This window comes from Caretta caretta, chromosome 5 (assembly GCF_965140235.1).
Source record: "Caretta caretta isolate rCarCar2 chromosome 5, rCarCar1.hap1, whole genome shotgun sequence".
Lineage (NCBI taxonomy): Eukaryota > Metazoa > Chordata > Testudines > Cheloniidae > Caretta > Caretta caretta.
Genome location: NC_134210.1, coordinates 50,883,137 through 50,895,709, shown reverse-complemented (window position 1 = coordinate 50,895,709; position 12,573 = coordinate 50,883,137). Strand labels below are relative to the sequence as shown.

The 12,573-nt window shown below is 37.4% G+C and overlaps 1 protein-coding gene across 1 annotated transcript in view; it reads left to right on the top strand.

Annotated features, from left to right (window-relative positions):
• The window catches only part of MAP1B (microtubule associated protein 1B), a 97,284-nt gene extending 86,877 nt beyond the window's left edge, over positions 1-10,407 (top strand). The window contains exons 6-7 of the mRNA XM_048851761.2: positions 2,556-2,794; positions 6,007-10,407. Coding sequence (XP_048707718.2) covers positions 2,556-2,794; positions 6,007-6,162 — 395 coding nt within the window. The 3' untranslated portion in view covers positions 6,163-10,407. The remainder of the gene's footprint in view (positions 1-2,555; positions 2,795-6,006) is intronic.
• Positions 10,408-12,573: the final 2,166 nt, after the last annotated feature.

The following is a 12,573-nucleotide window of genomic DNA, read 5'->3' as shown; positions in this document are numbered from 1 at the left end:
CTTTTGAGCAAAATCTGTGCTATCTCAGGCAGAGAGAGGAGGGTATAGAAAACCTTTTCCTTCCCTAGTTCACCTGTGCAGAAGCTGCAGGACGAGGATATGTTCCTAGCAAACTGGCACTCCACCATCTCTAGCCTCCCTATGCGTATGCTGCTGCACTATTCTTGGCCTTCCAATGCAGAAGAATAGTTGGTACATTCTTTCTGGAGCTGCACTAAGATGTAGTCCATAGCACATTTCATTCCCCACTGAACTACTGCCTGGTGTCAAGTATATTCTGAGAACAAAAAAAATCTGCAGTGCATGTTGTAGTGCTGGAACAGAAACTATATATTTTTTATAACATAAGATTATGAAATATGCAACTGCTACTGGAGTATTGTGTCCAATTCTGATGTCCGCACTTCAAGAAGGATGCTGAAAAATTGGAGTGGATTCAGAGAAGAGGCATGAGTGATTAAAGAATTTGAAAACATACTTTATATTGAAAGACTCAAGGGGCTCAATCTGCTCATTTTAACAAAGAGATGGTTAAGGGGTGACTTGATCACAGGCTATGAGCGCCTACATGGGGAACAGAAATTTATTAACAGAAAGCTCTTTAGTCTAGCAGACAAAGGTATGACAAGATCCAATGGCTGTAAGCTGAGGTTACACAAATTTAGACTAGAAATAAGTTACAATTTTGTAACAATGAGGATAATTAGCCTTGGGAACAATTTACCAAGGGTTGTGGTAGATTCTCCCTTACTGGAAATTTTAAAATCAAGTTTGGATGCTTTTCTAAAAATTGTGCTCTAGTTCCAATGACAGCTATTGGACTTGAAGCAGAAATTAATTCAGGGAAATACTATGGCCTGTGTTCAGTAGGAGGTCAGGCTAGATGTTCACAGTGGGCCTCTCTGGCTTTAAAAATCTGTGAATTCATGAAAAATATATTGCATAGGTTACTTAGTACTTTAACTGCACTCTTTGTAACACACTGAGATTAATAGAACAGGTTTTGTTATTGATCAAGTTATGATTCCAGCTCATGCCATTATCCTGTGCATGATAATAACAGTGTCTTTTATAATATTATTTTTGAAATGTCAAGAATTTACACTTTTTTTTTTCCAATTAAAACCCTCTTTTTGGGACACATGCATCCTAAGACTTGGTAACAAAATGAAGCTTTCCCCAAACTTGGTAGTATAGGGCCAGATTTTCAAAAGTAGGCATACTTAATTGCATCTACCTAACCTATGTGCATAAACGTTCAGTTGGGTAGCACAGATTAGATGTTTGCACATGCATGTAGTTATTTAGACATGTAACTTGCCCCATCCACACAAGAGCTGATTTCTGAGAATCTAAACCTCCATCAAATTTTTGTGTACATTAAGTGTTGGGTGCTCAAATGTATGGGCACAATTGTACATGCTGTCTTTGAAAATTAATCCTATATTTTGCATACTATTGCAGGAATTTAGAAAAGATTACTTTTGACATGTGTATATGCCAACTGTGATCACTCCTTTCATAAGTCAGGAGAATATAATAAGGCTGGGCTGAGTTAGAATAAAGAAATGAAAACTAGAGGAAAATCTGTGCAGTTTCCTTCCCTCCACTCTCCATATAAAATAGTCTTTGAGAGGAGATGCTGTCCTTCATACTAACAATCCACTCCAGTAGGCAACCCTTGGTCTTAAGTGACTGCTTTAAAATGTCCCTGTGAGGTTTCGAGTACAAAGTAGTTCAGTGTTTTTAAAGACTATCTTTACTGTACAGCTGATAATTTTTTTCTGGTTCCTTTGGGTCTTCTCTTGGGAAGGTTTCAGTGTGCTCCAAGTTCCTCCCTCCCGTTCTTCTAGCTTTGCGTACATATAGTAGGCTCCTGCAAGATACTCCTAGGATATCAACAGTTATCTCCCATCCTTGTCATAATGATGCCTCAAGAGTCCCAAGACAGGTTCTAAACCTGCATACTATAACTGAGAGCCAAACGCTGTTTTTTTTCACACTCAGATAGTCCCATTGAAGTAAATGGGACAGTTTGCATGAGTAAAGCAAGCAGGATTGGCCTTGAGTTACGACACTGATGTCTTGAAAAGAAAGTGTCAGAGAGTTGTGTTATCAAGCATGCAAGAGAATTCCAAGGTCCTGTAGCTATTATTGTTCGAGAAAAAATAATCTCATTAATTGAATGGTAATTCAGTAATCACAGTGACTGGATAATTCTTGAATACTTAATAATGATCATTCTTGAATACAGTTCAAATGATTGCCCATACCGGTAATGAATTTTTGTTGTATCAGTAGCTAGTTAAGTTTATTCTGTTCTTTTTCTCCCAATAAAACATATATGGGATATAACCAAATTAGAATATGCTATTAGATATAATAGGATAACAACATAAGTGCATCAGAGTGCACAGGAATACAGCAATGGCTGTGTGACGCAGGTACTAACTCTAATCCTCTCAAAAAAGAATGTCACCTTTAATGGTATAGTGGTAGCTAATAAATGTTTGTTTTCACCAATAAATGACAGGCTTTTGTTTTTATTTTAAAAGGACCTGGAAATAGTAAACCAGCAAAATCCACAGCTGTGCCTCCAGGACCTCCAGTGTACTTGGACCTGGTATATATTCCCAACCACAGTAATAGCAAGAATGTCGATGTAGAGTTTTTCAAGAGAGTGAGGTCATCCTACTACGTGGTGAGTGGGAATGATCCTGCAGCTGAAGAACCAAGCAGGGCTGTTCTGGACTCCCTACTGGAGGGCAAGGCTCAGTGGGGAAGTAACATGCAGGTAGGCTCTCTAACAATATTTCTGTTTTGTGAATTAAAATCCTTATGAAAAGCAACCACAGGAAGCAAGAGAAGCTACTAAGCTATGGCTCTTGTTTAGAAGAGAGCCCTTTGGTGTACTATAGATGAACACTCCCTCATTTCTCTTTTAATAAGAGCGACATATGTGAGGATCAGGTTTTGGAATCCTCCTAGCCTAGAGGCATGATGAAAGGTACGTGATCTTAGCAACAAGAGCAGGCTCAAGGGATTTGGCCAATTTGAGCACCTAAACGTGGAGCTAGGTTCTTTAACACAGACACCCACATTTTTAAAAATTAGGAGATACCGTGCTAATATTAGATCCGTTCAGAAATCAACTGCGGCATGCTGTGTGTATGTGCGCTGCAGATTTTTCAAGGTACGTAATGGAACAACGCTTGCATTAGTATCTGGTCCATAAAAACAGTTAGCTAACTCAATTAATTAAAATCCATTTGCTACCTAATGTTATGTCATATTCTGTGGTATCTTCAGGTGTCCTTTGTGCAGAGTAGAATATAATTTATTCATCTTCAGCTTTGGTATTTTCCATTTAGCAGCAGCATGGTGACGTGTAATACAGTAGTGCCTCAGAGTTATGGCCACCAGTGTTATGAAATGAACGGTCAACCACACACCTCATGGGGAACCAATCAGGCTGCAGCACACGCACACGTACAGTACTGCGTTAAACGTAAATGGGAAAGCATTTTTCTTTTGCATGGTAAAGTTTCAAAGCTGTATTAAGTCAATGGTCAATTGCAAACTTTTGAAAGAACAACCATAATGTGTTGTTCAGAGTTACAAACAACCTCCATTCCTGATGTGTTTGTAACTCTGAGGTTCTACTGTGTAAAAGGTGTTTGAAGAGCCATGTCAATGATGCAAGAATTCCCTGAAAGACTAACAAACAAACTGTCCTCTCTTGTAAAATTTTCCACAATAGCTGACATAATAAACGTTCAGTTGCAACTATTATGTTAATAACATAAGTTATTATGTTCACAATAAGCCTAAATAGATTATTTATTTATTTATTTATTTATTTATACCAATTCCTTGTAATTGAGTAGCACAGTTTAGATAAAAGTAGTTTTATTTTTCTTTGTCCAGTTAATTTGATGTCCATATTCCTTGCCATAATGATTATTTCTAGTGTGGTTGATATGGCTATATCCAGTTCGTTCGTTCTTTCTTTCTTTCTTTCTTTCTTTCTTTCAGTATCGACTCATTTTCTGAGTGCCAAATCTGTGTCACCAAAATAAATATCAGAGAGGACAGGGACCTTTTTGTGCTCTTCATGTGGGGAAAAACGTTGAGGAATAGTGATCATACATTTGGCAGCTCAAATTAATAAATAATTAAACACAGTTTTATTAAAATGTTGCCCCCAACACCATCCTGTTAAACTTCTCCTTTCCTACAGAAAAGGAGAGTCTTTCCAGCTTTTTTATAAAACAGGAACTCAACATTATTTAATGGAATTCACTCAGCATATCTGGAAATCTGTGAAGAGAAGGATAAATTTTAAGGAACAAGATTGTACTCATTGGAACTATTATTAATATTAGTCATGTTTATTGCAATATTGCCTAAAGGGCCAATCAAAATGGGGCCCCGTTGTGCTAGGTGCTGTACAGATATTGAGTAGTAGATGGTCCCTACCCCGAACCCTACCCGGAAGAGCTTACTGTGTAAATAGAGAAGATAGACACTGGGTGATGGAAGGGGTTTAATATACAAGCAGCGGGAACAATGTGATGGCCAAAAAGGTCATGTTCGTTTATTAGTTCCATGGGTACTAACAGTTTTTGTTTAGTTTTTTAGGGTGGGTTTACTTAGAAGGGTATCAGCTAAATGGAAAGCAAAAGGAAAGGGAGGGGGCAGAGCAGGGGAGAAAAGGGATAGGTATGGAGTGAAGCTGAGGGGAAGACTGTGAAGGAGAGATCTGGAGCAAACTGCACAAGGCAGAGAAAGTACAAAACTGTAGAAAGTTCTCAGAATGGCCAAATGCCCAAAGGTCCCTGCTTTGGCTGCTTCCGCCCGTACTAGCTGGAGTCTCTGTCTGGCTCCACTCTGCAGTTTTCTCCTAAGGTCACATGGGGAGTTGGGGGACAGAAGGGGAGGTACCACCTAATCCTAGTGCCCCCTTAGTAAGGGTGTCTCCCCTATATATAGTTCTGGGTCCTTCAGAGCACTGGAGAGAGGGATGGCTTTGGCTGGTCCCCATTTGACACCCATCCTGTCCCAATGCAGCAATCTCTGCTTTGGCTGCTTCTGCCCTGCCCCTGCTTGCTGGAGTCAGTGGCTGCTGGCTGCACTCTGCAGTTTTTTCCCAAATAGTCTAGCATAGGAACAGTTACTTTTAGAAATATCTGTATTAAACTTGAGTTGGTTTTTCTGTCTTTTTCCAGGAATTATTTGTTGTGTATATATAAAAGCTATCGGAATTTAGTATTGTATAGTATTACTGTATGTGCACAAATTGTGAAGTAGAAAGGATTTTGAAAATTGTCTTATCATAATAATAATACATTTCAAAATGCCCTAATCGTACTCATTGCAAGATCTGTACCTAAGGGGATCCTAGCTATTGAAGCTGTGAATGCTGCATGAATTTATGTTGCAAACATGTAATCCTAGGGCACCTCATTTGCCCTTCAGACATAATAAATAAGACTAAACATGATGCCTTAGTCCCACAAGGTACCTCTGCAGTCTACAGAATTGTAGTGTGATGGCTGTCATTTTGGCCAACACATCAGGGTTTGAAGTTAGGGACCTTCTGAGGTAAAAGCAGGAGCTGCTACAGTTTGAGTTAAAAACACAAAGCTTCTGTGGCTGGGACTGTAGCTACTCATATCCTCTGTGTATCAACACAGAAGGGGACATGGAACACGCTCACCAGTGGGTTACAGCAGCACTGTAAGTGCAATCTTTAGTTAGTTTTTTTCATTTAGAGACCATTGATTTAGCTTCCATGCAAAGCAATACCTTGCATATTCAGGCTTTTCTTTTGGTAAATGATTTCTTTGCCGCTATTATATCCTGCATATTTTCTTGCTTGAAATACCCATTAGCTTCCAAAAGGAAAATCTACGTGTTGACTGTGACTTTAGCATCAAGACTCTGTTTTCACATCAGTTGTTTCTTCTGTCCATTCCTAAAGAGTTTTCCTATTCCATATTGTAGGTGACCTTAATCCCAACCCATGATTCAGAAGTGATGAGGGACTGGTATCAAGAGACTCATGAGAAACAGCAGGACCTCAACATCATGGTTTTGGCAAGCAGCAGCACTGTTGTTATGCAAGATGAATCTTTCCCTGCATGCAAGATTGAACTGTAGAAACAAGGCCATACACTACAACATTAAACTTTACTTCCTGAAATTCTTCAGTTTGAAAATACCTTTTCTAAAAATTCAACCCATCTAATTCAACTGCTGAACTATATACCTGCCAAATGCTATACTGTGTCACGGTGATGCAAATCACTAATATTTTTCAGTCTTTGCTGATTGCTAAGGGAAATAACAGTATTCCCAAAGTAGGGTTCAGATTACTGCAAAATTACAGATCCTGGTTCATCTCTGCTGAACATTTGGAAACCATGCACTAGCAAACCCAACTGACTTCTGCCAGGTAGAGGCATTTGACCTCGAAAGAAACACAAAGAGAGAGAGAAATAGAGAGAGGGGTAGGAGGAGAAAGTATAAATAATTGGGTCTGCATTAGTCTCACGGCGATAGATGTATTGCTTACTGCAGTCTGCTTATGCTCTCACGTGAAAAGAAAGTTTTAAATTTGTATCAGTCTGAGTTATAGGAAAGGGGGCCTTAGTTTACAAAATTATGTGAGCTAATAATAAAAGGAAACTAAATGTGGCTTTGAAGGGACATAAGATCTAAACACTCATTAGCCATTAACTAATTTGAACGCTGCATACGGACGTAACATAATTATCATACACTAAATATGCAAGTAGTTTGAACCCCATTCAGAACTCTAAAACTTTTCTTTTAACATGCAAATATGTTGGTCTAAGGCATGCTCCCAGTGAATATCTGTTTAGTCCACTCAAAATTGACAAACCTGCATGCTTAAACACTCAAGTCAACAGCCAATTTACTGAAGCAAAATACCAAAGCAGTTGGGGAGTACATACAGTAGACAAATTGCCTTAGAAAGTGACTTGAATGTACAAAGATACTTAATGCACTTATTTTTTAATGTGAGACAGCAAGTTTATAAAACATCTGTTTAGGATTATAGTTACACCAGTAAAGAAGTGTGAGTGTGCATGTGTGGTACTAGAAGCCTATCTGATTGGTCAAACAGCTTGGTACTATGAATTATGTATGTTGGCTGAACACTTCATTGGTAACACCTGGACAGCTCAACAAAACAAGACAAGCATTTTTGCAAGCTGCTTTTGTACTGCGGAAGCAAGATTGAAGTGGTGTCCAGTATCAGAAATGCAAAACTTAGTGAAACACAGTATATTGAAAAAGGTTCTCAGCGAGTCTGTACAGTATTTTACTTTCCTTTGTCTTACGTTATTTTATTTGTTAATTTAAGAGTGAATATGGGAACAAATGTACAGAGAATTTTTTTTAGCTCTGTGTGAACTTTTAATAGATGACTTTTTAACAAAATTTTTTGTTTACAGGAAAATGCAAAGAAAAAAATTTCAGGTGAAGGCCTTTTTTTTAGTAGTTTTGTAAGAAATACATAATGTTGTTTGAGGTTCTGGTGAGAATGAAGTATGATATTGCAGTAACATATTTATTGAAAACATTTAACTGCCAAGAATTTTTGGGGAAAACCCTTAATGATTAAATTCATCTATTAGCGCTCACAAAAAATAGGAGTTGAAATGCCAGTTGACTGCTCTTTACAAAGTGGTAGTTAGACTCACAATTCTCCCAAGATCTTTAAAAAGATTGAAAAAGCAATGATTACCTTAAATAAGCCAAGCAGGTTTTTTTTTTTTTTTTGGGGGGGGGGGGGGTTGGTTTTCTTTGTATGTGTGTGTTTTTGATTTTTCTGTAAAGTGTTCCCAGTGTCTACAGATCATTTCCAAAAGTAAAAACATACAGATCAGTTCCACTATTAAAGAGAGTTTGGACTCTTAAGTCTTGGAAGTTTTACCACTACAGAAAATATTGTTACATTTCAGTTTGTAGACTTGTACATCAGAATTTAAATAAGGTAAAGGCCTCCTAACTGGAGATTTGTGCTGGTCTGTACAATTCATCTTTATGGTAGGCTTTGAGTTCCACTAGGTAGTGAACAATGACCTCATTTTATTTTCTTTACGTATTACGTATTTTAAATGTTAACATTGTTAGTTTATTTTTGTTCGGTAGGTGTGTGTTTGCACTGCTAATTTTTATGTTTTGTGTTTTTTATATTACTTCAGAGCCCTTTAAATCTGGGCCCTTGTAGCCCATTTAATGCTGTGAATTACTGTTTGTCAAATGTGGGTGGGGGTTGTTTTAATATTTTTGTTGGATATCATTAGCAATGCTATTTTATTTATTGGTCTACCTTTTAGATCCTTGAAAATAACTCAGAATGATTTTGATACAAAAGACAAAGGGAAATGTATTGTGAAAACAAGCGGAATTTGCTGAGCTCATAATCATTTACTTAACATTTATTTTGTCTACAAAGTGAAAGGCAAAATATTTTATTAGATAGCTGATTTGGTAGAATAGTTGTATTATTTCTACTACAATTCTTTCTGATTTATCTACTCTCTCATGTCAGTTAGATTTCAGACTTTTTGGCTTCGGGGAGCAAATTCCAGACTCTCCCAAAACTGGAAGTAGTTTGTTTCTCCACTTTGATAGAAAATCTAATTAACAATGAGCAATGATCTCGAGACTAATCTTATACCAATGTAAATCAGGAGTAGCTTCATTGAAATTGCAGGTAAATTAGTATAAATTAAATCAGAAACAAGCTTCAAATCTCCAGCGCCCCAAGTAAATTTGTAACAGCTCAAATAATTGTTTTACTTAAAATAAGCCAGTTACAGCCAATCTTAAACTGTACTTTGATTTTTTTTGCTGCTACAGAAAAAGTCAGCTGTTTTGACTCAGCTGACATTGTTCCTATGAGATATTGTAATACTTGTTCCATCCACTGTTCTAAATGACAGCCAAGCCTGAGTGTTATTAACTTCCCAATTAGCTCCTCTTGCCCTTAATGCCTTTCCTGCCTGTGTAGCTAATCTAATTGTGCTAGTCATAGTCATACACAATTAGTTTAGTAACAGTCATCAAAATGTACCATGAACGTTAATGGTGAGCGCTGTTGATCAGCACAGATTTCTAGGAGCATGGTTTGATACTGATTACTCGAATTATAAAGATTCAATATTTGAGTGTAAAGAACACTCTACTTAAATGATGTTGTTACCCATGACAACATTCCCAATCATGACCTTTATGGTAGTACTGCACTGCTGAATAAAATTCAATGAAGAGTTAACATTGGAGATCACATCCATTTCCAAACCTAAACAGATCCCCTTGCATGCCTTCTCAAAGTCTTGTGCTGGGGCTGACTACATTGTCTCTTTCCTTTAATTCCATCTCCTGTAGAGTTCACTCTGGTGAATGGATCCAACTGTGTATATGGGGTTTTTTTAACTGTCTATAGTAGCTTATATGGTTTAGGAGCCTTCCCGTACTCATTTGCTAAGATCTAGTAGTTTTGTTAATGGAATTTTCCACCCTTCCCAGTGCAAGAAATTCAGCTGTAAGGAACTATTACTGTGCATTTTTGAAATTTCTGTCATATGCCTCTTTATTCATCTGTCACCGGAGGTTCTTGCTCAGTGATAACATTTTGAGAGAAATGGTAATTTTTTTGGTCTGGATTTATTAGAAAAGGAAAAACTATAATGGTTACACTGAAAGAAACTGTAAGCTTTCATCTTTTCACTTAATAATTGAACAAAAACACAAAGCAACCTAGTGATAAGCATTTCTTTGAATGCAATTCTGTTATTCACCTGATTTAAAATGTTTGATATTTAAAAAAAATCTGTTTGTTGTGACTTTACAAAAAAAAAATCAAATAACTAAATAAAAAGGCCGCATAAAAATATTGAAAAGAAAGGAAAAAAGGGAAAGAAAAAAAAAAGCTTCTCTGCACTTAACTAGCTAGGCGCTCCAGATGGCAGGAGCTATCCATAAAATTCATTCAAGACTGGGCTGTAATCACAACATTAGAAGAGCAATTATGAAGTACAATATGCTTTCACATGTTTGCATGCAGCCATGTATCTTCCAAACTATGGAAAGAAACAGTCTTGTTGCCAGCTGAGAAGCACCTCACACACTCCTCTCTCTTGTTCTGAATGGTGTTTGTGTCAGTCTGCAGCTGTGTATGGTAATATGTCTTATAATCCTGCATCACTTCTATTCTATCCAGTCATATCTAATGTAGAAAAATAGTTTCCAGTGAAAGTAATATGTAGTGCTTTTATGATATTTGTGTGCAATATCCCCTCTTCCATTGAGGATATTTGATGTAAAGGAAACAAACTCAGTTCCACAATAAAATACAAAAGTAATGAAGTAGTGTTGGTATGTTTCTTGTCTTTGTGTTGTAAGTGTGAATTTATGAATTTGCCAGGCTGCCTGTTAGATTTTAAAGCCAAAAATCTAACAAACCTGATGTATAATTATTTCCATTTTACAGATGGGGAAATTGAGGCAGAGTGAAGTGACTTGCCCAAGATCACCCCACAGGCCAGTGATGGAGATGAGAAGAGACTCGAGGTCTCTTACGTCCCAGTCCAGTGCCCTATCTACTAAGCCACATTAGATCTATAAAAAAACTATACATTAGAATTCAATATTTTATTGAGTCCAGAGAGTGTTAGCTTACTAGTTTAATGCTGGGTTCTTTTCAGCTCAACTTTTAACTTAAACAGTATTTCTCAAATAGGACACTTGCTTATTCTTAACCAACCAACAATTTGTTAATTCATCCAGAACCATGTTAATGTATAACCAACAGTTCACCACTCAAATACAGACACAACCAATTGTGTGTACTACATAAACAATACAGTCTTGCAAGCAGTCGTAACAGACGACAGTTGAGACTCAGCAGCTATATCAAGGAACAATGCAAATTACCAAGATTTCTTACTACATTTACTAACAATCATCAATTCTTTAATACTAACACATTTATCACAGTTCCACAGGTGCACTTATCTTTAAGGCACATTGTTACTTCTCTTTGACTAAACTGGTCCGAAAGGGACAAGTTTAAAATTCAATTGCTTCAAGTTATTGTTTTCAAGCTCTCTTAGAATCTAAAGTATGGTTACTTGAGGTCTCACTAGAGTGTAAACTCAGCAACATAACCTACACTTATTTATGTTAAAAGAATAGAAGGGGACATACAATCTTGGGAATGAAATCTCACCACTTCTTCATGTTATCCTCTTAACCCTGGAAAGGTGGAGATTCCTTCCACACAGCTGGTCTTGGCATCGGTCACACTTGGGATTCTGCAGCTTCTTGTGTTGGGTTGACTCAACTCCCTTGAGCACATGGTGACCTCAGTTTGTATATCTTAGTTTCAGGGCTCATAGGAGAGGGCCACCTTCTGATTCCTATTGGACATGTGCCAAGTGGGCCCCAGATTTACCCTCTCCTACTTTCTTTGCTGCTTACATTAGCATCTCGAAGATGGCATTGGTTTATAACAAATTTCCTTAATCCTTATTGGAGGCTTTTTTAAGTTTGATTCATTTCAAGGATTGCATTTCATTATTTGCCCCTACTATCAATTGGGATTCCCTCTCCCCCCCAGCAATTTCTGTTAATATCCCAAAGTTATACCCTGGTTTATATCTTTAAATATTTATCCTTCCTTGTGCCTCACAATTCCTATTACTGCTAGAATGCAACAATTATTTACAATGAAAACCAGCAAAATCCTTAGAATCTAAATTTGGAGGACACATTCCGTACATTCTTTGATTATACTAAGCATTGCACATTGTTTAGAACTTAAAAAAGAATGAGACATTTTCCACATATAGAAGTATATAGATCTGACTCACAAGGCAAACAAGTGTGCAGATTCTAATTAGGGGTGAAGAACCGATTATTCATGGTATATTTGATTTACAAGAAACAGTGTATAATTTATAATTTGGTGCGAAAATGTGGCTTGGATTTCTTGGGGTAACAGTTTGCCCAATTTGACCTTCAATCTTACAGGCACATTTCTAGTTTGTTTAACTTGCAATTTACCCATCCATCTCTTCTTGATCCACTCAATGTGCAATGGGCCACTTGCAGAGAAAAGTGGAATATGACTCTTGTTCGGTAACTTGGGAGTTTTTTGGCTAGGTTGGGAGGAAGAAAAAGGTTTATACATATGCAGATAATGAAAGGATCTTGCCTAGCTGATGATGCCCCCATTTAGCCGTTTTCGTTTCTATAGTTGGGCAGGGGAATGCACAACCTTGGCTGATCTGTGACTCCTTAGACAAAAAGAAAAGGAGGACTTGGGGCACCTTAGAGACTAACCAATTTATTTGAGCATGAGCTTTCGTGAGCTATAGCTGTAGCTCACGAAAGCTTATGCTCAAATAAATTGGTTAGTTTCTAAGGTGCCCCAAGTCCTCCTTTTCTTTTTGCGAATACAGACTAACACGGCTGCTACTCTGAAACCTGTCCTTAGACAAAGTGACTCATGTGCTGTGAACTATTTTCCTG